At 49.7% G+C, this 27,192-nt stretch overlaps 11 protein-coding genes across 11 annotated transcripts; 3 read left to right on the forward strand and 8 right to left on the reverse strand.

Annotated features, from left to right (window-relative positions):
• Nucleotides 1–1,917: 1,917 nt before the first annotated feature.
• HD556DRAFT_1449927 (uncharacterized protein) lies at nucleotides 1,918–2,498 on the reverse strand (the record flags this gene model as incomplete). The annotated part of the gene is made up of 3 exons (XM_041307671.1): nucleotides 1,918–2,067; nucleotides 2,112–2,314; nucleotides 2,366–2,498. 3 exons carry the CDS (start codon nucleotides 2,496–2,498, stop codon nucleotides 1,918–1,920), a joined length of 486 nt encoding a protein of 161 aa, XP_041153653.1.
• A 346-nt stretch (nucleotides 2,499–2,844) lies between these two features.
• On the reverse strand, nucleotides 2,845–4,990 carry HD556DRAFT_1449928 (uncharacterized protein; the record flags this gene model as incomplete). The annotated part of the gene is made up of 5 exons (XM_041307672.1): nucleotides 2,845–3,783; nucleotides 3,832–3,966; nucleotides 4,018–4,620; nucleotides 4,678–4,800; nucleotides 4,853–4,990. 5 exons carry the CDS (start codon nucleotides 4,988–4,990, stop codon nucleotides 2,845–2,847), a joined length of 1,938 nt encoding a protein of 645 aa, XP_041153654.1.
• A 291-nt stretch (nucleotides 4,991–5,281) lies between these two features.
• HD556DRAFT_1313640 (uncharacterized protein) lies at nucleotides 5,282–6,686 on the forward strand (the record flags this gene model as incomplete). Its single annotated transcript, XM_041300829.1, has 4 exons — nucleotides 5,282–5,381; nucleotides 5,433–6,023; nucleotides 6,079–6,375; nucleotides 6,424–6,686. 4 exons carry the CDS (start codon nucleotides 5,282–5,284, stop codon nucleotides 6,684–6,686), a joined length of 1,251 nt encoding a protein of 416 aa, XP_041153655.1.
• Nucleotides 6,687–6,821: 135 nt separating this feature from the next.
• On the reverse strand, nucleotides 6,822–8,730 carry HD556DRAFT_1449930 (uncharacterized protein; the record flags this gene model as incomplete). The annotated part of the gene is made up of 5 exons (XM_041307673.1): nucleotides 6,822–7,630; nucleotides 7,679–7,849; nucleotides 7,900–8,006; nucleotides 8,055–8,464; nucleotides 8,524–8,730. 5 exons carry the CDS (start codon nucleotides 8,728–8,730, stop codon nucleotides 6,822–6,824), a joined length of 1,704 nt encoding a protein of 567 aa, XP_041153656.1.
• Nucleotides 8,731–9,568: 838 nt separating this feature from the next.
• On the forward strand, nucleotides 9,569–9,745 carry HD556DRAFT_1194697 (uncharacterized protein; the record flags this gene model as incomplete). Its single annotated transcript, XM_041296251.1, has 1 exon — nucleotides 9,569–9,745. A coding segment is annotated over one exon (177 nt), but the record flags the coding sequence as incomplete, so codon positions are not given.
• Nucleotides 9,746–12,680: 2,935 nt separating this feature from the next.
• HD556DRAFT_1507585 (uncharacterized protein) lies at nucleotides 12,681–15,010 on the reverse strand (the record flags this gene model as incomplete). Its single annotated transcript, XM_041309057.1, has 5 exons — nucleotides 12,681–13,576; nucleotides 13,630–14,338; nucleotides 14,391–14,569; nucleotides 14,625–14,781; nucleotides 14,834–15,010. 5 exons carry the CDS (start codon nucleotides 15,008–15,010, stop codon nucleotides 12,681–12,683), a joined length of 2,118 nt encoding a protein of 705 aa, XP_041153658.1.
• Nucleotides 15,011–17,225: 2,215 nt separating this feature from the next.
• HD556DRAFT_1449932 (uncharacterized protein) lies at nucleotides 17,226–18,979 on the reverse strand (the record flags this gene model as incomplete). Its single annotated transcript, XM_041307674.1, has 6 exons — nucleotides 17,226–17,521; nucleotides 17,578–17,776; nucleotides 17,826–17,870; nucleotides 17,922–17,996; nucleotides 18,045–18,773; nucleotides 18,839–18,979. 6 exons carry the CDS (start codon nucleotides 18,977–18,979, stop codon nucleotides 17,226–17,228), a joined length of 1,485 nt encoding a protein of 494 aa, XP_041153659.1.
• A 1,046-nt stretch (nucleotides 18,980–20,025) lies between these two features.
• Nucleotides 20,026–22,276, reverse strand: HD556DRAFT_1313646 (uncharacterized protein; the record flags this gene model as incomplete). The annotated part of the gene is made up of 6 exons (XM_041300830.1): nucleotides 20,026–20,684; nucleotides 20,733–21,084; nucleotides 21,137–21,181; nucleotides 21,233–21,364; nucleotides 21,394–22,077; nucleotides 22,139–22,276. 6 exons carry the CDS (start codon nucleotides 22,274–22,276, stop codon nucleotides 20,026–20,028), a joined length of 2,010 nt encoding a protein of 669 aa, XP_041153660.1.
• Nucleotides 22,277–22,546: 270 nt separating this feature from the next.
• Nucleotides 22,547–24,086, forward strand: HD556DRAFT_1313647 (uncharacterized protein; the record flags this gene model as incomplete). The annotated part of the gene is made up of 7 exons (XM_041300831.1): nucleotides 22,547–22,796; nucleotides 22,847–22,918; nucleotides 22,974–23,027; nucleotides 23,078–23,428; nucleotides 23,477–23,647; nucleotides 23,696–23,800; nucleotides 23,848–24,086. The coding sequence occupies 7 exons, from the start codon at nucleotides 22,547–22,549 to the stop codon at nucleotides 24,084–24,086; spliced, it is 1,242 nt and encodes a 413-aa protein (XP_041153661.1).
• A 492-nt stretch (nucleotides 24,087–24,578) lies between these two features.
• HD556DRAFT_1218812 (uncharacterized protein) lies at nucleotides 24,579–25,262 on the reverse strand (the record flags this gene model as incomplete). Its single annotated transcript, XM_041296751.1, has 2 exons — nucleotides 24,579–25,085; nucleotides 25,152–25,262. Coding segments are annotated over 2 exons (618 nt in total), but the record flags the coding sequence as incomplete, so codon positions are not given.
• A 905-nt stretch (nucleotides 25,263–26,167) lies between these two features.
• Nucleotides 26,168–27,090, reverse strand: HD556DRAFT_1449936 (uncharacterized protein; the record flags this gene model as incomplete). The annotated part of the gene is made up of 3 exons (XM_041307675.1): nucleotides 26,168–26,491; nucleotides 26,544–26,855; nucleotides 26,905–27,090. The coding sequence occupies 3 exons, from the start codon at nucleotides 27,088–27,090 to the stop codon at nucleotides 26,168–26,170; spliced, it is 822 nt and encodes a 273-aa protein (XP_041153663.1).
• Between the last annotated feature and the right edge of the window lie 102 nt (nucleotides 27,091–27,192).

Raw genomic sequence — 27,192 nt, forward strand, 5'->3', positions numbered from 1 at the left:
GATTTACAAACAAATTGATTTACAAACTTTTGAAAGATATCTGTGTTGTCTCACATATTGAGTCCCGAGTTCCGGGACCCCCGAACCCCGAAATTGTGGACTGCCGGGTCTCGGGGGTCGGGGGTCGGCGCTCGGGACTTGGGAAATTTGGGGAGATCAATAAAATTTGATCTACAATAAATTTGATTTACAAACTTTTGAAAGATATCTGTGTTGTCTCACATATTGAGTCCCGAGTTCCGGGACCCCCGAACCCCGAAACCCGAGACCCGGCAGTCCACAATTTCGGGGTTTGGGGGTGGTAAAATGTCTATGGATATACAAAAGGTTGATTCAAACATGTTTGAAAGATGTCTTACCCGGAACTCGGGACTCGATTTTTGAGATGAAAGACATCTTTCAAACATGTTTGAATCAACCTTTCATATATCCATAAACATTTTACCAACCCCCGAACCCTGAAATTGTGGACTGCCGGGTCCCGGGTTTCGGGGTTCGGGGGTCCCGGAACTCGGAACTCGGTATGTGAGACAACAAAAATATATTTCAAACACGGGTAAGTCAATGTGTTTGTCAATCAACTTGATTGTAAATTATATTTTATTGATCTCCCCAAATTTCCCAAGTTCCGAGTTCCGAGCTCCGGGACCCCTGAACCCCGAAACCCGACACCCGGCAGTCCACAATTTCGGGGTTCGGGAGTTGGTAAAATGTGTATGGATAGATGAAAGGTTAATTTAAACATTTTTGAAAGATATCCCATATGAAATGTCAAGTCCCAAGTTTCGATTTCCGGGTTTCTGGAGTGCCGAGTCCCGAAGCCCGAAGTCCCGAAACCCGGAGTCCCGAAACCCGGAGTTCAAAACTCGGGACTTAACATTTCATATGGGACATCTTTCAAAAATGTTTAAATCAACCTTTCATCTATCCATACACATTTTACCAACTCCCGAACCCCGAAATTGTGGACTGCTGGGTTTCGGGGTTCGGGGGTCCCGGAGCTCGGAACTCAGAACTTGGGAAATTTGGGGAGATCAATAAAATATAATTTACAATCAAGTTGATTGACAAACACATTGACTTACCCGTGTTTGAAATATATTTTTGTTGTCTCACATACTGAGTTCCGAGTTCCGGGACCCCCGAACCCCGAAACCCGAGACCCGGCAGTCCACAATTTCGGGGTTCAGGGGTTGGTAAATCTCGGTTTGGGGTTTTGCACTGAAAATTTGACATTTATACATATCTAGGCTCACCCATATATGTACCCATCTATGTACAATTCCCCCACATCAGCCCACCCATCTATGTATTATCCCCCACGTCGGCCCACCCGTCTATGTAATACATCCTATGTTGGCCCACCCGTCTATATAATTATACCCCACCTCGGCCCACCTGTCTATGTAATAAATATTTTATCACACCCTCGGCCCACCCATCTATTTGATATCTCTTTCGTCGGCCCACCCGTATATGTAATACTTTTTATGTCGGCCCACCTGTATATGTAATACACCCCGCGTCAGCCCACCCATCTATGTAATATTCCCCTACCTCGGCCCACCCATATATGTAATACACCCCCGTCGGCCCGCCCGTCTATATAACAATATTTGCCTTACATCTCTCTTCAGCCCAGCTGTCTATAATATCCTACTCTACATATTACCCTGATGGGCCCACCCATCTCCATGAATGATCATATTCCCCCGGCCCATCCGTCAACATCAAGGATATATATATCATTGGCATACATGGGCCCACCCGTCTCCATCGGAAATAATATGTGTCCCGGCCCATCTGTCATCATCGAGAATATACACAACATGGGCCCATAATCCGCTGGCCCATCTCATACGGGATATTATGTAGGTCGGGTGGCCCGTATAATACGGAATTTGTCACTGAAGGGGCTCAAAGATTAATACAATCCAGAGTGAGGCCGTTTTCACTCGGACGAAAATTGCTCCCTTGAGTGCGCCATGTCTCCGTCTTGGCGGCAGTTCGGCTGACACTCTTTTCCAGATGATCCGACATCATCTTGGTCGCCACCATCATATCATTCTATGGAAGTCATTAAACATCATCGGCGGTCGGGGACCACTGACCTGTGTGGTTTCATTAATCGCTCCAGGGAGATACCATAGAACAATAAGGCCGAATTTGTCCAGAACAACAGCGGGCCGCTCCAGCAGAAGTTGATCAACCGGTGGAAATCGCTCCAGGAGCGACTGTTCGCGCTGAGGATTGATGCCGCTTTCTTGCATTTTCAACGCGTCTGAATACCGGACCATATCAAAATTAATGGTTACTAATGCCGACGGGAGTCAGAACTATCGGCGGACGGATGGCAAGGTCAAACCTGGATTAAGATATGCATCGGCGAGGTGCCGCGCAAGATGGGAGCAAGCCATAAGCAACACTACATCGAGCTCAGGGGGGGGGGAGGACTTTGGGCATGACTCCGACAATAGAACAAAACTGCCGGGAGACATAGTCGCTGGCTAGATGAGTGGTGGCCAATGCCAAATCAGCAGGAATGGGATTCATCGGTTGGGGGACGGAAACTGAATGTTTGCTGACTTTTATAACCAGGGCTTATCACAATATTGATCATGGGACGTAAGAAAGATACCAGTGCAACTGGTAATGAGGGACACATGCCCGAGCCACGCCGGTGCCAGGCGAATCACACACGTAATGACATATGGTCTCTACCACATACCGGAGATTGTGAGATAAGAAGGACAGCCATAAGGTCAGCACGGCGTTGGTCAAACAAGATGGCCCTAACAATTCAACGGAATTACAAATAGACACACTATTCGGACGAAAAGCTATCTAATTGCGCCGAAATGCGGAGGCCGATTCACCAAGATTCCCTGTGCTTTGAGAACTCCTTGTGACATGACTACCGGAAGGCCCTGAGGGTGCATGCATCCCAGAAGTGAGAGATGGGCCTGCAACTGTGGAGGGACCTGAGAGTGCATGCATGGTGCCCGGTAAACTCACACCCGCCGAAAGTGTGCCGGCCGATGGGCCGGCGGCCGTAGATGGTCCTGGGGTGAAGTTGAAGTACATCCTTTCCATGGCCTGCGCCTGGCCAACACTAAGGCCCTGATTATAGGGATGCTGGTGCTGGTGGGAAGGAGGAAAAAAGACAGCGTTATTGTAATGAGGAGGTATGGACGGAGTGGGGATCAAACATTGCCGAAGGGCCTCATAGGCATCTTGCAAAACAGCGGTGGTACTGCCCTGAGATGCCAATTTAACATCGGCTGCGCGGAGTTGATTCTCGTGTGTCCGAGATTCCTCATGCAAAGCGCGAACTTGCTCCTGCAGCACGGCGACATCGGCATGAAGTGTCTCTATACTGCGCATCTCGACATCTTGAGCGGCGACACGAATATTCAACACCTCAAGGGACTCGGCGGCGGCAGCATTCCGAGCACGGAGTTCGACGACCTGATTGCGAAGGTCATGGATGGTATTATACATTTCTTCGTGACCCTTCAAGACTGATGCAGAGTCTTGTCCGACCTCGAGTGTCATTGCCTGCAAGTCCTTTACCACGGTATCGGCCGGCACATCAATATCCATATGCTGTGTGTGAGATGGCGGCAGTTGCATATGCCGTGGCGGCGGGATTGAAGGGTGCATCACTGCCGGGGATGATTCTAACAATGGAGGCGAACCTGCGGAGACAGCGGTAATAGGGGGTAAAGACAGCCTCCTGGGGACAGCATTTTGTGAGCTCGCCATATTCATGTTGATGCTCTTCTACATGTTGTAAGAAGTAAGGCAAACATCTAGGATATGAATACCCACCGTTGGAACAACCAACTCATTGGCAACATCAGCGGTCGCTTCTGGCGATGGATCTTCGGTGCACTCCATTGATGGAGTGCGCCGATGGCTACTCTTGTGCTGCTTGCCTATGTTGAGTTTGCGATCAACAGTGGCCTACATAAACATCATAAGGGAGACATGAGCTAACAATCAAATTGTCCCTACCGGCAAAGGATGAGGTTGTTCAAACCAGGGCTTGCGTTGATCGCCGGTGTAAGCGGACACTGGCGGGCGGGTGGCCGATGGCGTGCGCCCAGTGAGCTGCTCATTCCAACTCGATTCCCTAGATCGTTTGCTCTTTAAAGGTGCAATACCATCGCCGTCCATAATATCCACCGGAGGAGGGACCTCTTTCCCCTTACCCTTTCGATCCATTACAACAGATTTCGTGTCATGGCTGCCGGTTGGTTGTGTTTGCTTTCTCCTTGGCATTGGCCGTTGCCTACCGGTCACGGTATTGGCTTGCACAATCTCCACCGGCGTGTCCCCATCGACATCTTCGGGCAGGGCGGTCTGCGTTCCCTTCCCTCTGCGATTGTCCGGTCCAATGTCATTAGTGGCGACTACATGCTCAATAATTTCAATCCCATCACTGTCAGAACTATCAACTACTGTCAATGTCTTCTTGCGCTTTGCCTTTGCCTTTGGTTTGGATTTAGGCGCCACCAGTGGTTCCGCCGGTGCATTTGCAATCATGTGCGTGGCCGTTTGCATCGGTGGATGTGATGACACAGATGGGTTAGAGGTTCCTATGAATGTGAGAGCCTTCTGATACAAAGGATGATTCCGAATTCACGGATCATCCGCCGCAATGTTTCGCCATACGGGCGGGCTTAGAAAGGATTGGCAAGTGGTTGGGTCCACATGATGATGCAACTCCATCGCCGCCGATAGCAAAAGCGGCGGAATCATGCTCGCCGATCGTCCATGTTGTTCAAATACCGGCGACTCATCGGAATTTAGTGCAATGATTTTCCTTTGTTGATATTGACCTGCTCACCAATATTTTTGCAAGGTCCATCGCCATTCTGAGATGGCCGCTGTGGCCATCTTTCCACTCCACAGCTTGAGCCACGAGTTCTTGCACTCGAGCGGCAGCATCATCAAGAGCTTTGTTGGAAACCTCTGTGGATGGCATGATATGCGGGCGGAAAGAAAGCAAAGGACCACAACAATAATTTTGACAATATATCAGAAAGGAAACAATTAAAATTTGAAGCTCCACATCGATCGGCTCGATACCCGGTGCCATGAGGCTTTAGAAGCACTTGCATAAGCCGTGTGCTTGGTTTCTCACGGACAACATTCATTGTTGTGTGCCATATATTATTCAAACTCAGCTGTGGGCCACACCACAGTTTGATGTTATTTAAGTTTCCATAGCTCGCCATCTCATTTCCATCTCACATTGATTTGCACCATTACTGAAATGACAAACCCAAACGACCGCCACGTCCATTTCGATATCCCGATGGACGACGAATCAGGGTCTCAAGCACCTTCGTCCAATGCCGGTGACAACCCAACTAGTAAGTCTTATACTTGGTCATTACGAAAGTTGATATCCTGATATCGGTCAGTGATGTATTTTGGGTTTGACACTCTGCCGGTACCTTCTAATACTGGCTCGGTGGCGGCGCCGTACCAAATGGATTTCGGGTTTACTACCCCACCTACGGCACCACCAGTGCCCCAACCCGTGTTCAACTTCGGGTTTAACCCCGGCACCGATCTGTCCCCAACGCCCCCTCCAGCGGCTCCGACGGCTCATGCATTGGCTGGCCCGCCTGCACAGCCGTACAAATTAAACTTTGGGTTTGAAGATCGGCAACCCACACCGCCAGTCCCTCAACCTGTATTCGACTTCGGGTTTTCTACCGTCAAGGAGGCGTCACCAACGCCTCAACCAGCAACTCCGGCGGTGTTGGACTTTGGCTGGAGAGCTTCAGTCGCCGGTGACGATCCAGTTGTCACACCCGTTGCCAAACCATTCAATTTCGGAATGGATTTGGATGTGAATCCACAACAGTCAGTCACACCGCCCGCCATTCTGATTGAGAACATGTCTTCGCCTCCGATGACAATGCCAGCATTCGACTTTGGCTGGACTCTTTCGCCGACATCTACACCGGCTCACCCAGTGCATGTCGGATATGATATTTCCAATAAACGTATGACCCCTTTTGAAACATTTCTTCGTCAGCCCATGTTAACCTCCATTTTTAGCATTTCCGTTCAATTGCCAAGTTCCTCCGGCAAAAGTAGGCGATTGGCAACCAATGCCAGTGAAGGCCGCCGCCCCGGTAAAGGCGGCCGACCCAGCCACTGCATTACCCGTCCCCGCTGAGGTGGCCGTGGCATATACGCCGATGGCACTCCCCAATGTGGGATTCCCGTTCCCGAAGAGAAGCTCGCCGAGCAGCTCCTCCGATACACCACAACCTCGGCCATCTCTTCAGCGTGTGATTACCAAAGCTGAGAAGACGGCGAAGAACATCATTGAACGCCTCCAAGGCGATGAATGTAAGCATCCCTTCTTACTCCCTGCCGAACTCAACTAATTTTTCACAGTCGATAAGCTTGCGCAGTTGATGCTGGGCAGCATTGTCAACCCCGGTGATGATGTCCGGCATCCCAAGCCCGACAAGGTCCTCGACAGCAACCGGGTCATAATATCGGCGTTCTGTGAGAGCAGAGATAAGTTGACTCGGATATTCAAAGATCTCATCCACCTGCATCACATGGCGGCGGTGCAGGCCAGAGTTGTTCCAATGGTGAACTCTCTCTCACAACAGGTGCAGAAAGCAGAGGGAAGATCTGACAGTGATGACTAGTTAAATATCATATACTTATATCACAATCACTTGTATATAGGTTTGCCACTCAGTGTTGTATATGCATGGGACCGGTGTTGTACCGGTCATAAAGTGATTTGATTGCTGGTATTCTACTGATTTGAGATATGATGATCACTTTTTGCCGTGTTTGCCCAAAGACACCTCCAGTGCAAATGTCTTGCTCCTAGTCCTCTTCGCCGGCGTATCTCTAACGGCCTCAGGAGCGCGGCGTTTGGATCCCCTGGGCTGATCATCGGCGGCATATGTGATCTCCTTGCTTCTCGTGACAGCAGCCAATGGTCTAGATGGCTGCTTCACGGCCTTCTTCTGAGGTCTGGCAGGCTCCTTGGTATCACCGAACCTGGCAGTCTCTGGTTTTGGTACGTCGCCGACTGCAGCCGGTGTCTGCCGTGCACTCCGCCGTGGAGGAGCGGCATTAGACTTGAGCTTGGGAGGTTTGTTGGTCTGGAGTGTGGCCTGCGGCGGCGGGGTCACATCATTTCGCCGGGCAGTGACAAGTGGTTCATCATCTTCACTGGATGAGTGACCATCATCGCCATATAACTCATCCTCCGAACTGCTGTCTTTGATGGTCCGGCGAGATTGTACAGCATTGCCTTTGTACTTCCCCTTTTGCTGGGTGGGTTGAGTGCAGTGGCCATTCATGGCAGTGTCCTTGGGTGCTGGATAAACAACTGCCTCACAGATTTCTCCATCAGAATCTCGCCACGCCGTGAAGAAAAATGCTGGTTGAATATTCTGTTCTTGCCGACCCCACCAGAAGCTTAGCAAAGCGCTTGCATCCGATATGTCCATTTTGGAGGGCTCCTTGAACTGCACGCCGGCGGGCCAGTTTGTGCCATCAAAGAACGCTGATGGGTCCTGACTTACATCTCCCCACGGCACGGCTGACTTGGCGGTGTCTTCCCCACCACACATCCCTATGTTTTGTGAGAATAATTTGTAACATGACATTGACACGGACATACGGTATAGCTTCGTGAGGAATGAATGAATCATGTGTTGTTGCTCAGCACGATTCCATCCCGTTGTATCGGGGAGCATCGGCCAATCATCGGCGTCCTCTTCGAGTTCGATCAGCTTCCAGGGCTGCCGCTTCTTTGACTTTACCATTTGTGGCTCCTCCCCATCCTCCGCATCTAAACTTATGTGAATATTTATTTGGCAAAATGGATAACCTTTATCTCACCGAATTGCTCCCCTGCATATTCCCCCCATTCCGGCATAAAAATGCTGTCCCAATCCCTGGTCTTGATGAAGCTCTCGCCGTTCCCAAACTGTTCGTTGAAGTCATGACTTTCCGCCAGTTAATGTTGATAGCCATGTCAGTAGTAGACTACACACCCTCCTAACATCAGCTTCCCTTTGCTGTTGTTCCATGCTGACAGTATGCAGACCCTCATTCCAGCTTGCTTGAACATTTCGGTGGCGAAATGCTCAATCATCTCGGTGCACTTGCTCTCGGCGAGCTCGGCCTGAACGTCAGGCGGCGCCGCCTGATTGTTCCATTTCTCCGCCGTTGCCGCCACCTGTTCTCTCTCCTCCGCCGACAAACCATCAATCACTACCTTCGCCACCCTTGGCCACTTGCTGATCATCTCCTCACTTCTGGCCATTTCCCCAGTCTCCTCTCGGATTAGCTGTTTATGAGTCTGGATGAAGACTTTCCTCGCCGTCCAACGTTTGCCATACTTGATGAGTGGCTTGGGATCTTTTTTCCGGCGAGATTGGTTTTGCAACCATTGCTTGTAAATCTTCAATGTACATTTAATCAACACTCCGATGGCTCTGATATGTTCAAGGTGTCACAAACCTTTTTGCGAGCTTTCAAAATGGCTCGGTCCTTGGTAGGAGCTTGCAGTGATGCTTCCTTGTAGATGGCGACGAGCACCCTTGATCTTTCTTTACCTTTCACTGACTTCCAGTCCTCTAGATGGTCCCTGAGGACCACAACCTCTGCCCTGTCTAAGTGAACCTTCTTCTGCTGTGAGAGGACAATAGGAGATTGAGTTCTTGGCATGTTGGATTATGGATGATAGTTATTCTGAATGGTTCAAGAATCACAAATCCTGTAGTTGGTTGATAACTTCATATGAGCCAGTAAGGTTTGGTTCCTCGGCCGAGATCCCACAGGGTTTCTCAGTTCTGCTCGGTTCACCATATATTACAGTTCATATTGGGCACTTGTCATATCTATCATTGTTGTGTTCAGTCAAGATGAAGTGGTGTTCCTTGTATCACAGCTAATATTATGGACTTCTGATGGATATGGTTGCTTTGTTCTCTTCGGATCATCTTATATTACATTCTAGGTCTTAGAATTATGTACTCCTATCTGATATGATCCGAGTATGATCAAATTAAGCCAAGTGTCATGTTCCATCGTCCGATTGAAACCTCTTGCCCTTCTTGCAGATTCTCATTGCAGTGAACAAATGAAAGGTTCCAGACTCCAAGAGTGGACACCCAAACAAAAGTATGCAGTGGTAGAATGGCAGAAATCATATCGGACCAGGAAGGTGGTGGGCAAATGGGTGGAGAGACCCATGATCAGCCAATCAGTTCCAGCAACCCCTACCAAGTCTGCTTCTAAGCAGCCGTCTCATAACATGCTTCACCATGGTGGAGATGACATTCTGGGGGAACTTGGTGATCACAGGGTGATTCCCCTAAGACTGCCAAAATCCTTGGTTAGCCTTCCCTCACCCTTACTTGTCATACTCTGCTGATCTGAACTCAAGAGTCAAAATGACTATATAAGACAATGGGTCCCGAAGACCAAAGCATATCTTGACATACTCCTACAGAGGGAGGTTCCATCAGATCGGTCATGTATCATCTGTGGGACAGATGGTGTCTATAAATGTCATGGGTGCTTCGGTGAGCCTCTCTATTGCACAAGTTATTGCAGAACCCAGCACCAGAGACTTCTCTTCCATCGGGTCAGCCAATGGACAGGCTCCTTCTTTGAGAAAAGTTGTTTGGTCAAGAGTGGGATTGTGATCTGGCTTGGCCATGATGGAAAGCCATGTCCGTGGGATGATGATGTAGGGGATTCTGGGGTGTTTACTACTGCGGAAGAGGAAGCCAACACCACAGACATGGAGAGTACATCAGAAGAAGACGGCACCACTCCATTTTCAAAGGACGCCGATGACCTCCCGACCGGCGTGCCATTTATCAAGGGCAACAGCTCAATGACAACAATAGTCGACAAGTCCGGCGTGCATACCCACATGGTGAAATATTGTACATGCCCCGGCACATAATTCAGTACTTTATTTTCGACTTAGTCGGACAGCCAAAGGTTGAGAATCGACCCAGTTAGGCGGGCCATCCAACGTGGGCCCATGTGTGCTTATGCACGGATAGGCCCAGAGTGTGGAATAGCGCCCATGCTAGCGGGTGGGCCAAGTGTGGATGCCATAGCATGAATGGGACAATTGTAATGGGCCACAAGGTACATGGGCCCAGTTATATATCTCGGAAGGGGGGTACGGATGGGCCTAGCTACTTATTCTTGGGGAAATTTGATGTCGGAAGAGCCAACAGGAAAATTTTGAGCCCATAATAGTATCAGGCATGGCTGGCGAATGGGCTCAGCTCGTATCGGAATAGCTTACGGATGAGCCCAGCTGGTTATTGACAGTATCGGAAGAGGGCACAAGTGAGCCGACCGGTCATTCCTGGGCCCATCACAATACTGGGAAGGGTTAGCGGATGGGCCAACTGGTTATTTTGGGCCCAGTAGATACCAATTTCGGCTCAGTACACAAGCATCCGGAAGGGCCCAATTGGTCCTCGCATTCAATATGCGGATCGGTCCGGCTGGTAAGGTTTAGGCCCAGTGCACCAATATCCGGAAGGCCCGAACTGGCCCAGCTCATGCACATTCACGCAGATCGGGGTGGGCCCCAATATGCAGGGAGGTCGGGCGGGCCTACCATGAAGGAATTTCTGGTAGTGATGGGCGAGCCATTAGTATATGGATGTGGTACTGATTTGGTAGGGGTCACGGATGGGCCCAGCAAGTTTTTTCGGCCCACCGGATATGCATATGATCCCGCCCGGAGGGGCAACATATAGTCCCATCTATTGTTCGGCCCAGTACATATGCCGGTGAAGGGTACAACAATTCAGATGGTGAGTCTGAACAATGTTGGGTCTTGCAGAACCTAGCTGCTATTCAACCCTAAAGGGTTTCTGGACCAGGCTCAAGGCTCAGAGAAGAGGAAATATGATAGAAACTTGCTGATCTCTCAGACTCATAGTAAAACTGGTGAAAGGTAACTTGATTATGTAAGCTAAGGTGCAAACATAACTATAGGTAAAACAGTCTCTACAAGCCCAGCCAGAAATGAATCCCTACACCGGGTAGTCTTGGATGGGCCTACGGATGGGCCCAAGAGAATATGCATTTGATCTCGGAAGGGCCGACTAAGCTGAATATTTGGCATGGGACTGCATTGTATTCTCGAAGGGCCAGCTAGTTATGTGGTCTGGCCCATGATAGGCATCTGATTTCGGAAGGGCCAACAGTTGCGCCCAGCAGGATATTCTTCGGCCTAGTACATGTGCAAATAATCTCGGAGCGGCTTCCGGATAAGTTCAGTGCAAGCGTTGGATCTCGGAAGGGCTCGGCTAGGGAATTATGGCCAAGTCAGCGCACTTGTGTCAGATACTAGTTTTACAGATGCAACTGGTGCAACAGAAACGAGTAATGAAATACGGGACAAAGTTCGATACGAATGCTGATCCGGATCCGACGTTGATATACATGTCGGAAGGATGCACCATACGTGTACCGTCCGCGATGATGCGCGGGGAATAACAGCCTGTCATGCGCGGTACAGGCAGATGTCGGCGGATGGGCCTAGAACTGAACCCCATCTCAGCCAACAGTGGGCAGGCTATCGTACACGGTACCGGCGGATGTCCCAGATGTAGACGGAACCAATACCTAGGTCCTCATCGACGACGGTTGGGCCTTCATATCTGAGACCGGCTGATGGCCCCAGAACTATGTCCCCAACAATGATGGGCGCGTCGTTGTATCCGTGACCGACTGACAGGTGCATCCTGTCTTATGCTCGGTAGGCTGTGGCACCCGGGCCCGACTGACGGCCCAAACCCATGGGACCAGATATCTTACGCATATTGGGCAACGGATGGGCTGTAATACCTACAGGTCATCGGAACCGAAGAAAATAGATCGCAATGGATCTCGAGACCATATTGGCAAAACATGCGCCGGTAGTCCAAGCGAACCCGTTCGGCGGGTGGTTCCGGGTCTCGCCGTAAATAGATCTTGCACTTGAATGCGTGACGGGGAGGTGTGGCAGAGTTCGCACACCCGCAGCCGCTGGGTCTGGTGCTGGTGATACAAGCTCTGGTTCCGTCGCCCTCGCAGCAATCGGATTGTCGAGGGATTTGCCGGATGGAAGAGCTGGCGGCATAACGGGGTCTGTTGCTGATAGGATATGTTGCAATTCACGGGATGTACGGAAGGGGGATCGTTGTACGGGAAAATGTCTGACAGCAGCCGGGTTCTATATCAACCCGTCGGTTATGGGCATTCCGACAACTGTGGAGAGTCATATGTGTGAACCGAGTGTAAGACAATTGTAGAGAACCACCACGGCTACCATAGGCTAAACTCTTGGGATCTACATCGGGAAAGGCCGATCTACCATTGCTTCCGGAATATCCTGTACGGCTCCGAGGTACCGTCCACTCTGAGATCATTTTATCGCTGTATCCGCTGAGGATGAGGCCATGTATTCCATTTATGTACAGTAGAATCCTCACTGAGACTTGTGAGAAGGCGTGTGTCATCGGCAATCATCGAATTGGCTAGCTACAATACAACAGATACTAATCTATGTCGCCATTCTCCCAAAGTCATTGTATGTGAGCTTTATAATGAAAAAACAGACTGGTATTAAGCAAATGCAACAAATGATAAATGACTCAAATGACCATCAGCGACCCTTCACTTAATATACGGCGGCGCTTTGCAGCTGGCTCCCGAACATCTTGCTCAGGATGAAATAGATAATTCAGCATATCCAAATCATACTCCGCCACAATCTTCTGCCCATCCCACACACCGTCAGGCCGTCGAATATCCTTCCGATTGACATACATCGGATAATGTGTCTTCTGGATCGGTCCGGCCCAATCGAAATCAAGCAGCATGAAGTGTTTGTCGTCCCGCACAACGAAATTGGTATCTCGGAGGTCGCCATGAACGTAGCCGTCATTGTGATTGTGTAACTCCCGGATGAGAGTGGTGATGGTCTCCTTCAGCGGCTGACGGTCCAAAACACCTATCTCACTGAGCAGTCGATATGAGCCAGGTCGTTGCGGAAGGCAATCATTATCAATATCAAGGGCATCCATAATCACCAGATTCCAGCCGCCGGGTAAAGAATTGTAGGCGATAAGTTTGGGGGCGTTCCCCTTGCTGGCACAGAATTCGTGAGCCTGAGGGGAATAGTTCCTGACAAACTTGATGCATATCTTGCTCCCAGCTGCATTGCCGACGGTTTCTCCAAAGAAAATAAGTCGATCCCTGAGGATTTGAGTCTCATCATACCGGAATTCCTGAATGAAACCGGTGGAATTTGTATAACTCCGAGGGTAAGGACATTTAAGATACGGATCCTCGGGTTCGAGGGACGGGATTGGACGGGAGTATAGTTTTGTAAGTTTCTCGACGGCAATTTTGAGAGCCCCGAAAGTACGAGCTGCCATCACTTGCATGTGGAGGTCTGTTGAATGCCAAAACAAAGGAATGATAGGGACCAGGACATCGGACTGGACTTTTTCAGTGAAAACAGAGCCTGAAAAGCCGATGCATGCCCCTATTTGTGATCAATAAAAAGCTTCAGCAAATAATCTGGTGAAATGAACTAACCGAAGACAATGATATGGATGCATGGAATGAAAGACCGGAGCCTCGCCATCTCAATCTTCGAGTCCTCCATAAACTTGCGGTAGTACAGCATCGCCTCCATAAATGGTTCGGCAGCGCCGCTTCCGATCTCGTTCTTCCCCTCAATTATCATCAGCACAAACTGTCCGTTGGTAGACAAAAGATGTCCGTCCGTCGTACATCCGGTCGAGCCAACCATAGAAGCGTTGAGTATAATACCGTAGTCCCGGAGCACTTGCCGGAATGTATTCATCCGTGTGAGCTCATTGGGATAGAAGGCGGCCATCTTTTCTGAAAGTTGCAAAACAAAGTCGTTATCATGGACAGTTGGTTCATATTTTTGACAATCATCCACGAACTCGGCGAAGATAGGCTCGAGAAGAGTAATGGGAACAGGGTCCGCGGCTCTGCGAGGACGATTGCAAAGGTACTCTTGTTGGTCCTGCTTCGTAGAGAATGCAGATGGTTTTGCACCGGCCGACGGAGTACCCGCGCCCTTCTTGAGATAAGCGATTCGCCTATCAACAGCCGGAATGTGTCGTGCAATGGCAGGATGTTTTACGACGATATGAATACATCCGCGCTCTATTCCATCCGCAAACACATCGGACAGCTCGGTTAACGGGCGCAGCTTGATGCCTCCGTCCATGATCGAGTTCCGTAACTGTATATCGTTCAAATTGATCTTGACCTTCCAAAATATCAGATTATTAACATTCAACCGTAGGCATCAGATCACTCACCTTCCATAGCTCAAGACGGTCGGCGGCAACATGGTCAAACTCTGGCTTCTTGGCGACCTTGATAACATTTTTGAGGTCACCGACAGTCTTCGTCCGCTCAACGTCGACTGGGAAAATATGGCGAGGATCATCGCCGAAGACAATACAGTTGAGTTTCAGGCGGAGCGGTCCGGAAGACACTAAGTCGGACCACCATCAGTGAGGAAAGGGTGGCAATATTGAAGGACAACTCACCGGCAGGCGGGCATTGGATAATTATATGCAGATACTTGCGCGGAGGAGCGTCGGGAAAAATCTCTACCATTTCATCCACAGGTGATAGGGATTTCATTGGGTCAAGTGTAAGATTGTTGAGATTGTGCTCAATCATCTCGTCGATAGGCAGGTCGACCTTCCAAAATATCAGATTATCAACATCCGATCCTAGGCATCAGATCACTCACCTTCCATAACTCAAGACGGTCAGTGGCAACATGGTCAAACTCCGGCCTTTTCTTGTCTTTGATGACCTCTTTGAGGTCGCCGCCAATCTCCGTCCGCTCAATATCGACCGGGAAAATACGGCGAGGATTATCGCCCAAGACAATACAGTTGAGTTTCAGGTGGAGCGGTCCAGACATCTGACGTTGACAACAAGAGTGATAGTGTCTCGAGCGGTGACTGCAGTGAGCGCTCACTGCTGCAGCAACAATGCACTTACAAAGCCAAGCAGCAACACCCCGTGACCGGGAAATTGATTTTCTGTGAGAATACACTGTGCCTGGGAAATTTCGTCCCTTTCCGGGTATCCGATACACCATTTATGGGTGAGAAGTGGATTAAGGCCTGTTGCGGTGCATGTGTTGTCGCAATCAGAGGTAGTTTATTTATCTTGCATGCACCGCAACAAGCCTTAATCCACTTCTCACCCATAAATGGTGCATAGGATACCCGGAAATGGGAAAAATGGTCTATGACGAAATTTTCTAGGCAAAGGAGGCCTTAATCCACTTCTCACCCATAAATGGTGCATCGGATACCCGGAAAGGGGTAAACCGGGCTATGACGAAATTTCCATAGGCAAAGTAGGCCTCAATCCACTTCTCACCCATAAATGGTGCATCGGATACCCGGACAGCCGTACAGGATCTTCCAGAAGGAATGGTGGATAGGCCCACCAGATATGCATATGATCCCGGCCGGAGATGCGATGTATGGTTCCATTTTCGTGCAGCCCAAATGTATTGATCTCGGCAGTGCGTACGGGAAGGCCCAGCTGGTTATTGTTCGGCCCAGCACAAATGCTGGGTTGTCTTGGATGGGCTTACCGATGGGCCCAGCTTGGGCCCAGCTGGTGATTGTTCGGCCCAAGAAAATGTGTTTGGTCTCACGAGTTATTGTTTCTGACCCATGGTAGGCTTACATGATATCGAAAGGGCTGACGGTTGGGCCCGGCTGGTGATTTTGGCCCAAGAGAATATGTGTTTGGTCTTGGAAGGGCCGACCAATAAGAATGTACGGCTTGCACAGTACATGTGACCTCGGAAGGGCCGGCGAGTGATTGTGTCTGGCCCAAGATAGGCATCAAATGATCTTGGAAGGGCCAACTAACAAGAATAATGAATTGGACGGTACATGTGACCTCGGAAGGGCCGGCGAGTTATTGCTTCTGGCCCATGATAGGCCTACATGATCTTAGAAGGACAGATGGTTGGGCACTGCTGGTAATTTGTGGCCCAAGAGAATGTATTTGGTCTCGGAAGGGCCGATCAATAAGAATATGGGGTATGGACTGTGCATTTGGTCTTGGAGGGCAAGCGAGTTATTGCTTCTGGCCCATGAGAGACATACACAATCTCGGAAAGGCTGACGGTTGGGCCCAGCGGGATGTTCTTCATACATGTGCAAGTGCAGGAATTTCCTGATAGGCCCAGTAGGATTTTTCTCCGGCCCAGTATTGGTGTTTCATCTCGTGAGTTCGGGAAGGGCTCGGCTAGGGATTGTCGGCTGTCGGTGCACATGTAGTCACGGATACTGGTTATCCTCAACTGGCTTACACAAGTGGCCGGCGAGAGTGCATCTACGGATTGTCGGAATGAGTGACGGATGGGCCCACTCAATTTGCGTTTGGTCCAGAGTACCGAAAGGGCCTACAGGATATGCCCAACAGGTCAGGAATGTCTGGCGAGTGATGTTTGAGTCTATAGAGTGTCTTACTAATCGGCCCAAAGAGTGAAGCATTAAATCTCGGAAAGGCTCATGAGTGCCCGGTACTTGCATATCTGATTTCGGAAGGGGCGACCGATATTACGGTGACACGGATAGCATGCGGTCTCCGAAGGTGGCATGGTGAACGTTTATAGGGCTGCGTCTTGGACAGAGTTGAAATTAGGACTAAATGAAGATGTCAGACCCGCACAAGTTGCACAGCAATGCAAATCCGATAAGCAGGTGATGACCGGACGGCCGATCAGCTGGAGACGCCTGGTTCCGGAAGATGGTATGATAATAGACAGTCATATATGTACTTTATTGATACACCTCTTGGAGGGATGCACCGTGCATGTAGCATCGGTGATGCACCCACGACCGCATGGACTATGTACACCGGATTATCATGCCATTGGCTGTCACAGTTTCATGTGAGCATCATGAAATTGAAGCATTCCCTCACCACAGATCACAACATATTGAGGGGAACAACAATGTGGTTCTCATCTAACAAATACAGAGAGCGAGAACCGGAATACAAGGGAAAGTGACCGGGAACAGCAAGAAAGAATAGCTAAAAGTACACTATATATGGTATTGGAGACTAGTTTGTTCTACATATACCGGAGGTGGCGACATCGCTCTCTACCGGGCATCGGAGGCATTGAGGCGTTGCTCCAGTGCGTTCAACCACTGGTGGAGGATATTTTCCACCGAACGCACTCTTATCTCCAAGGCATCCACACGGTCATTGGTGGCAAAGAGATCCAGTCTCTTGCTGAGGTCCCGGATTCCCTGTAGGATGTCCCTTGCAGTTGGCTCGGGATCGGCGATGTTGGCTGGCGCGGGCTGATCATCCTGTTCCGGCCGAGGGCTTGTACCAACGGTTGGGAGTTTGCACATGGGCACACCAGCCGGCGGACCAGGCTGTTGCTTCTCCTCTACGAGTCATCTGGATTGGTTTCAAGATCCTCGCCGGATTTGAAAGCAAACTCACCTTCAACTATAGCCGTGGCGGCCTTCGCTTGCATTCTCTGCCTGACACCGACGCCGTCGATCGCACACGTAATCTTCATCTGGTCGCAATTTGCGCATGCGAGTCGAATGTAGCCGAACTTTTTGTCCGGAAGGACAATGCAGGGTATGTCCAATTTTGTGCACTTGTCGCACTGCCGAGGATGGTAATGAACGGAATGCTTGACATATGTTAGCCATGGACTCCTGTGAATGTACTGACAGACTTACCTGGCACGGAGTGGCGATGTGAGCATCTGAGCCCCATTCTGCAGGCTTTGAAATTGGTCAGCATACCAGCGCTATAGATAAGTGCAGATCACATACCCGAGTGTCTGCGTCCCAGAAAGCCTTTTCATCGCCTGGCGGAACAACCTTGTCAGTGGTGACGGTCAGTAATGTCTGCAGCGGTAAGTCATTGGATGCATGAACCAAGATCAACAGACATACCTTTGGCTTCACATTGATGATTCCTGTTGGCCTATTGTCGACATTCTGGTTCAACTTCCTCTTCTTCTTCATCGGCTCTTGGGACGTGGAAGCCAACTTGGCTTCAATTACATCGGCCCCATCGGTATCTTCATCATCTGCCTTTCTCTTCTTGCTATCGCCGGCCTCGAAAAGTGCCTTCCATTGTTCCCTCTCAGCTTCGGCCACGTACAGGTGGCGGTATCTCAAGGGTGGATGTGCCGGACGACTGAGAGGTGGCAGGTTCTTGAGCACTCGTGGGCGGGAAGATCGTTTTCGTTCCGCTACCGGCCTGGCGACCATATCCAGGTCCGTGCGGGATGGATTCTTGCGTGCTCGTATGCGCGATGATCGTCTCGGTTCCGCCACCGGCTTGGCGACGAGATCCAGGTCTGTGCGGGATGGCAGGGAAGGGAGAGCTGAGGGTGGGAATGGCGGGACAATGAGAGCTGAAGTGGTTGCGGGAATGGTTGTGGGAATGCTTGATGTTGCAATGACGGGGACATCAAGCGCAGAGGGTGGGTGATAGTGGACGGTCTTCTGGAATCGCGGGTGGTCCTTGATTCGTGGGTCATCGTCAGTAACAGAGGTCCAGTCTGGGACACTCTGAAAGGCGCCGCCCCTTGAGTACTGCCAGATAATGGCGGCACAGGAGAGTAGCAGAGGAGAGAATGATGTTGCTGTTCCCGCGTAAAGTTTCAAGTCTCTTGCCTGTATCAAATGACAAATGTTAGTTTGACAAAAAGCATTTTGAGGGGAACATCAGATACACTCACCACGCGCCTGGCTATCTCATCCGATAGCTTCAAGGCCTCGGGATCGCCCTCCTTCACCTTGATGCATCGCTTCATGAGCGATTGCACGACGGCCAGTGTGACTTTCAATGCGTCGTTAGCTGCTTCTGGAGGTACGGACATGATGGATTTGTCAACAAAATACGGTGGTGCAGAGGGAAATGAATACAGTAGATATCAAAAGTTGATTTTGGGAGATTCCGACAAGGCTGGATTTTATCGATCCGGTTGTGAGTGTTACTGGAAAGTGATGGATTGTGGATTGTGGATTGGAAATTTGTGGTCTCAGTCTTGTATCCATGAGAGGTCCGACAATTGTTTGACGCAATGTTACGTAATAATCTGTCCACCACTCCCCGGATGAATGAATCCGAATGTGGTAACGGTTATAACGGTTCAACATGATTGCTCTAACATTGCATTCATCTGGCGCTGGAGCGAGAATCAAACATTTGGCTCCTGCCGGTAAAGCATTCTTTATTCCATCTGTGTATACTGTGCAAGTAGGTCTACCCATCAAACTTCTACACTACATAACACAAGATTGTGAGTAATATCGGGCGTCTAGCACCACATATTTGCAACCGAACTCTGTAATGATATATCAATGCCGATCCGGATTTGACGTTCATATTCATGCTGACGGCATGGGTCTGCCGGGCCCTGCTATAAGCACAAGATTGTCATAATCATTACCATTCTCTAAATATAGGGCGACATGCCAGCGGCTTGTGATACTTATGTTCCGGATGCTGGTATAGCTAATAGATGGATATGTGCCTCACAGCATGCAACCGAATAATATCAGATCCTGATCTGACGTGAATATTCATGTCGGATGAATACGCAGTACATATAGCATCCGCTGGGCCGTAGTCGGGAGTGACAAACCTTGCATTCATGCGTGTGCCACAAGCGCAAGAACCATCCGAACCAGAGCATTATGCCGTTGGATATATCACACCTTGATACTCAGACGACTTAGTTCTGGAACACTAACACAATATTCAAATTGATCTTCCTGGCCCAGGCTAACTATTAACGTCACACACCTTCCAATACAGGATCCCATTTAATATCGTCGGTATGTAGGAGCACCAAATGAATGCAATCAAAACTAAGTAAAGACATGACATCATCACTGTCCATCAAGATCCAATAATAAGTATTTAATCATCGGATATCGTTGAGAGATCGCTAGAGGTGTCTGGCGATACATCCGCTGCCGGGACCATGGAATCAACGGTTTCCGTAATGAGCACAGCAGATGCTGAGGTACCGACATGCCCTTGAACACCCGTCATCATGGACGCATCCCACGCATGAGTCCACTGTCGGCCGATTGCTGAGATGTGCGGGTCTTCGTCACTCTGAGCGAGCCAGGCCGGCAGGTGTGCATTTGCATGACTTGGGGGGGCATAAGCGGTAGTGTTGATCCGGGAACGATGTGCAGTAAGATCATCTTTATGATCCCGAAGAGCAATGGTTAAATGGCCAACAGAAGCTGACATTGCTCTCCATTCTGTATCAGATGAATTGAGACGTTGCTCAAGTGCATTCAATCGCCGCCCAAAGACATCTTCCACCGAACCGAGTCTTGCATCCAACTCATCGACCCTTTCGCTGGTGGCGAGAAGATCAAGCCGCCTTCCAAGGTCCTGGATGCTCTGGAGGATATCCCTCGCAGTTGGCTCGGGCTGCGCGGGATTGACTGCTCGCGGCGTTTCCGCCTCGGCTTGCACCGATGGGCGCATCGTAGGCATCGGTTGAACCTCTGTGTGAACCGGTGGAATATCAATAGACATTGGGTTAGCATCCGGTGCGGAGTCTTGATAAGTTTCAGTTCAAGTACCAACTGTGGAATGAAAATATTCACCTCCGTGTTCAATGTTGTTAGGCTCAACATCCAAAGAGGACAGCGCCGGCGGTATCAAGATCTGCCGGGACCGGGTATTGACCGGAGTATTGTTCACAACTCGGGACTTGGGGGCACGTGACTTAGATCGTCTGACAGGGTGGGCGTCACCTGCCGCTGTGGCCTTTGCCTTTGCCTTTGCCTGCATTCTTTCTCGGACGCTGACTCCGTTGATCGCACATGTGATCTTCATATCATCGCAATTAGCGCAGGCAAGTCGAATGCATCCGAACTTCTTATCCGGGAGGACAAGACAGGCCACACCCAATTTGGTGCACTTGTCGCATTTCTGTGGGTGATGACGAACGGAATACTTCAAACATCTTAGCGTCAATGAGATTTCATGCAAATAATAATAAGGTTACCTTCACTGCCGTGGCGATAGCAGAGTCCTGGCCCCATTCAACAGGCTGATAAACATCCGAGTCAACATCTGCAGTTTGCCCAATAAAAACACTTACCCTGCTTTCTGCATCCCAGAAACCTCTATCATCTGTGCCTTCCGAGTGATGCGAATGTGCCGATGCCAAATCCTCTTCGGTGATGCTCTGTGATGGTACCACCTTAGGGAATATAGTCATGTGGTGGGTCAGCTATGCCGAACGAAAGACGCGGAACTCACCTGCATCAGAACTGGGTTGGTAGTTTCATTGTCTTCATCAGCCGATATTACCCTTTTCCTCTTCGGAACAGACTTCCGTGACCGGGAAGTCGAGTTGTCAACTAATTTAGCCTCTACCGGTTGGTCATCTTCCGCCCGTCTCTTCTTACCATTGCCGCCCTTTGGAATTGCATTCACCGCATTCTTAATGCCTGGCACAAAAAGGTTGTATTTCAGCGGGATTGGAGCTGACACAGGAAGGGGGGTCAGAGGTTCCAATGCCTTTGAGAATGGGGACGGTGACAATGGCGACAGTTCTATTGCCGGTGCGGCGGATATGCTCGAACGGTCTATGTCACCGGGAGGAGGGACCGAAGTAGATGCAGCCGCGACGGGTGGTGTTGTCAATGAGACCAGTGCCGAAGTTCCAGAGGAGGAGGAAGAGGAGGATATTCTTGTTATTGCTGTTGGAGTCTGAGCGTCAGGAAGATCAGGACTCTCAATGCCGACGATAGGTCGGTAATTGATTGTCTTGTTGAACCGCGGGTGACCCTTAATTCTCGGATCCTTGTCAGTAACAGACCCCCAATCCGGCGAAGTCTGAAAGACGCCACCCTTTGAGCAGTCTCTCACAACGGCTGCACATGACAATAGTTCCGGGGACAACGAAGTTGCAATCCCTGCATGACGCTTCAAGTCATTTGCCTTTGTCAAAGGTGTTCATATTAATGAAAGTAATAACATTGTAGCAACAAACTACACTCACAAGCCGTCTGGCGATCTCATCCGATAGTTTTAATGCCTCTGGATCGCCTTGCCGCAACATCATGCACCGCTTCATCAACAATTGCACAGCCGCCAGTGTTTCATTCAAAGCCTCGTTAGCTGTGTCCGCAGGTGTCATGGCGATGTTAAAACTTTGTTGTAGGGTAACGGGTGAGATAGTATACGGAAGGGACAGAAAGGTGACTTTGAAAAATTTGCACACGGGTCGGGATTTATATCCAGACGTCGGTTTGTGGCTCTTCCCGAGTGTCGTGCAATGTGAAGAACATGGATATGATGACGTAAGATCATGACAGCGTCCACCATTGTTCAAAGGTCCACAGTTGCGACACGGTGCCACTCGTCGGATTGTTTGTTTATCCTCCTCGAATCTTTTTCAAACCAAACCATGATGATACCAAGAAAAGTTCGGTTTGTTATTCCCGAACAGCCATATATTGGCAGTACCCCCTCCATGTTCTCCATATATGGGAGCAATGTCGACAGAGACAGTCTGGCAGCGCTACGCCTTCCTCTGGACAAAGATCCCATCGCCTGGTGGGGTGCATATGTACCATTAGAGTCATGGACTCCTCCTAAGCTGAGAAAATCAAAGTTCAAAGGAGTAGTTGGATTGGCGGACTATCCACATTTTAAAAGTAAGCATGCCCCATTCTGAGCCGGTATACTAACAAACTTGCAACAACAGAATATAACTTGGAGAATGAATTTCCAGCCGGCTATGAAAACACAGATGACCCCATCGCAAAAAGAGATCAAGGTAAGCTGATGGTGTCCATACTCCTGAATTTCACTCACCAGATGTTGTGACTTAGCATACGAGCTGTGCTTCAATGGCCACTGGGACGAAATCAGAAGCATGCTGTCCGGTGAGCCTCCCATTTATTTCGATCGACTTTGCTTTTCTAAACGTCTAAAGATATGTATCTTCTGGAAAGCATGCGGACCTCTGACATTACGGTACACATGGTCTCACCACCGGGATTCACTGCCGACATCACCGGAAGAAACGACCGGGATCCGCAGGACCTTGCATGGGATAATCCGAGTTCGGAGGGGTCGCCGAAGGATCCATATGCCAGCCAATGGGGCCATCCTAGCCATGATGTAGGCATCGCCGGTTCAAGTGAATCGATGGCCGATGCCTACAATTGTGGATGGGACAATCCAATGCATGATGAAATTATCACACTCCCGGGTAAGTCCAGGGACGATCTGTATGATTGTGGATGGGATGACCCGATGGATCATCAATTGATCATGGAATCCGGTGAGTCACCCGCTGATGCCTATGACTGTGGCTGGGATGATCCAAAAGATCATCACATCATATCCACCGATGACTCTGTGGAGGATCAATACGACTGCGGATGGGGTGATCCGATGGATACCGACAAGCCATCCACAGCGGTGATGGCAGAACAGCACTGTGGGGATGTAAACCCATCGGTGGCCGAGGATTTGTATGATTGCGGATGGGATGCAGTAGGTAAGTCGTACTCTACACGTCTGCATGATGACTTTTGAAGCAGTGCAGGTATGCCCGGCAGGCATGCAGGAAATGAACACAATGTCTTCCAACATGCGGAACATTCTATGCGACATGCCATCAGAAGCCTATGCAGTATTTGGCATGAGGATGGTGAGTATCCCTTATGTGGCATTTCTCACGATTAACAAAATGGGCAGCAAATTCTTACCTGAACAACATACTGCCAACCGACGAGGTTGACCGAGACCAGACGCCAGCAGTGACGCAGACGGCAAACCGAAATGTTCTGGGGACATACGCGGACGCAGTGATCAAAGTGACAGAACTAAGTGAGGACGTTGCAACCATTCACCATTTCCTTAATGTACAGCGTCGGATCATGGACCAACTGGACAACATGATTGCAATTTGTGAAAGGGATGGCCGGGCTACATGAATAGGCGTGCCATGCCGGGTGACGGTACAAGTAGAGATTGTAATTGTAATTATATCGACTGCCGAGAGTGACCTGGCCAATGAAGAACTTGTATAAGCGCACTGACAACGTATCCGGGTAATGTTCATTGCTGGGTCGATGCCAAACAGTTGCATATATTCCCCTATATAAACGCAATTGACCGGCTGTGGCCAATTGCCATGTCGGATGAACGTGTTCCATCGAACTAAGCTCCCGGATCAATGATTGTGAGTCGACCTACATTACAATCAATGCAGTATCTACATCAGATAGCCGCTCAAACATCAGCCTATGGATCATGCCCCGGCAACAACGTAGTAACTAAAGAATCAATAACCAACCGAGGCTAAGAAAGCAATGTAAGAACTACCGACATGATCATGATCGGTATCGAACAAAATCAGCCTGATTATATCTAGCGAGGTGGTATGTGGCAAAGTCGGCCAGGCTGTATTTTGCGAACTCTGTACGTGGGGTTCCGGCATAGTTGTGCACACTGTCCCGCATAAACCATGCCCACACAATTCTGTCACCATCTCCCACCCGGACACCGTGCCTCACAAGCCAGCCAGAATAACTTACCATGACTCCCGGATTGTATAACAAATCGATGCCTAAGTTTGTCAAATTCATCACCGCATGTTTATAGCTTCCTATGCAAGTGAGAATGTCAAATCCTTCTGGAGGACATTTGGGATCACGATGACCGGGGGATTGCCTGTTACAAACAATTGAAGCGCCGGAATATGCTGACGCCCAATGCTGGAGACAGCGGTACATCTGATCTTCACCATGCGCTGCGGCCCACTGCCCGAGCGCCACGTGAGTGGACATTGATGCCCGGTAAAGTTGTGGGTGCATGACCCGAAGGGCAGCCGATGACAAGAGAGCCGGACGCTGCATATCTATAATCGATGACAGGCCGCTATCGCCCTTCAAGGCGGCAGAGACTTCCGGAATAAACCCATCCAACGGATTCTGCGGCGGCCGGCCTTGACACTGCCTGTGTTCAGTACTCAATGATTTGGGCAAGCTGGGTCTCACCTCATGCCCCTGTTGAAACCAGCAAGGCGAAAGATTGATACACCCGGGTATCAGACCGGGTTCTTTTGATGGGTGAAAGTACGAAGTGTTTGTCCTCCATTTCGTCGTCTTTCCGGTCGATGTCTTGCTGGTGGTCATGCTTTGTTGTAACAGCTTGCCCATACCGACTGTGGCAGTAAACATATCACGCTTTTTGTTGTCGGTCAGTGTGATCGGACATCTCTGCGTGCCTAAGCTCACCTGCAGGGACCAGTTCAGTGCACCCGGCAGATACCAAAGTATAATTCTGCAACCAGCGTCGATTACAACCGATGGGCAATCCAACAGAATGCGGTCGGCGGGAGGGAACTTTGCCAACAAAGCTTCTTCACGAGCATCATTCAGTCCCGACTCTCGTTTGGTCAATGCCTCATTGTACCGGATGATATCGATATCCAGTTTGACTTCACATGTCAGGATAATTATATAACGATATAGCGCTGAACGCACTGGGATGCTGATACGCCTCTGCAAGCACAAATGCAAGTTGTCCACATGCCAGCATTGTTTCCGGATCAAGTTCCGGAGGAGCAGGAACAAGGGGTCTGCCAGCAACATGAGCCGCGAACTGTTGCTCCACCCATTCGCTAGCTATGTCGACAGCATTGAGAGCCCAATCCTGCGGAATGAATGATGTTGGGTGAGTGTCGAGATCAAGGGCAGCCAGTTTCTCATGGTAGGCCGCCCAATACTCATGGGATATCATGATGTAGACAAAGGGTATGGTGTGTCAGCAAGGGTTGCGTCTTAAGTGAATATTTGCCGAGCAGCCTCCTAGCTTATGATGTAACAAACCTAGCGGCAGCAATGATATACACGTAATATCAAAACGCTCTAGTGTCCGGCAACACCATTTGTCATCAAATTGTACAACACAGGTATCTACCGGACATAACTCATGTAATATGTACATATACCAGACTCATCTGCTAAATATGTCGATTTACTTCCGTAACTATTGGACATTGCGGCTGCATTCATTTGCGCACAAAGGGATGCAATTCAGGAAATGGATCTCCGCGGGTAGATGTTCCGATCCGGCCATTGTTATAATCTTCCGCCAAGACGTCCACTGCCGCTTGAGAGGCAGCCATGGCGTCATAAACCTCGTCGAGAGGCTGTTCAAGACGGTTCATTGCATCAACCGCCGCTCCCGTGGCTTCGAGTTTCGCAACCAGCATTTGTCCGAGGTCTAGACCTAGCCGGGCGACTTCAGTCCGTAGAACATGAAGTTGTTGAATGAGCGGATTATCCAGTCGCGGATGAGTAATCGGTTCCGGTAGGAGCAAACCTAAGGCTGGCTAATGGTGTGTCAATGCAATTACAATTTGGACAAGACTGAACATCACTTACCCGCTGTTTGAAGTGATCGGCTGTGAGCTCGTTCACCTCAGCTACTGAGAGCCGGAGAGGCATCTGCATAGGCGTGAAATGAAATGTGGTTCCCCACCAGCAGTAGCGGTAGCGCGGAACAACCCGATATTGAGCCACCGCATCACCATCCTTGTTGTGCGGACAGTCCCGGAATCTCGCAAAGAGTGTTCGATGGTTTCGGTCTTCCGTTTGAAAATCTGTTATGTGGAGCAGGACATTGCTGAGATAGACTGGCATGCTGCTATTGATGTTCATCGCCGCGCACTTGCTGACGAAAGGTATCACGAAACGCTGTAAGTCCGTATCAGTAGAGTGGTTTCATGATTTGACATGGAATTACCTCTGCCTCCCAGATGAGGTGTTGAACAAACGAGTACTGATAGGAACCTGTTGGGTTTGGCTCCGCCAGCTGCGCGAGATGAATAGCGGTGAATCTGGAGGTGGCGTATTCAAATATATGGGCTGCATCCCAGACTGAGAATGAGCCGGCGACAGACTCGTAGAGTGAGCGAGTTTGGTCAGTCATGGTGAGTGGTAATAGGAGAACTGCGATGAAACCGGTCCTGGACACATTGTTTATATGTGTTGTCGGAGCTTGAAACCACAAATCCGATAATGTGGCTCATAT

Source organism: Suillus plorans, assembly GCF_016647745.1.
Source record: "Suillus plorans strain S12 chromosome Unknown HD556scaffold_96, whole genome shotgun sequence".
NCBI lineage: Eukaryota > Fungi > Basidiomycota > Agaricomycetes > Boletales > Suillaceae > Suillus > Suillus plorans.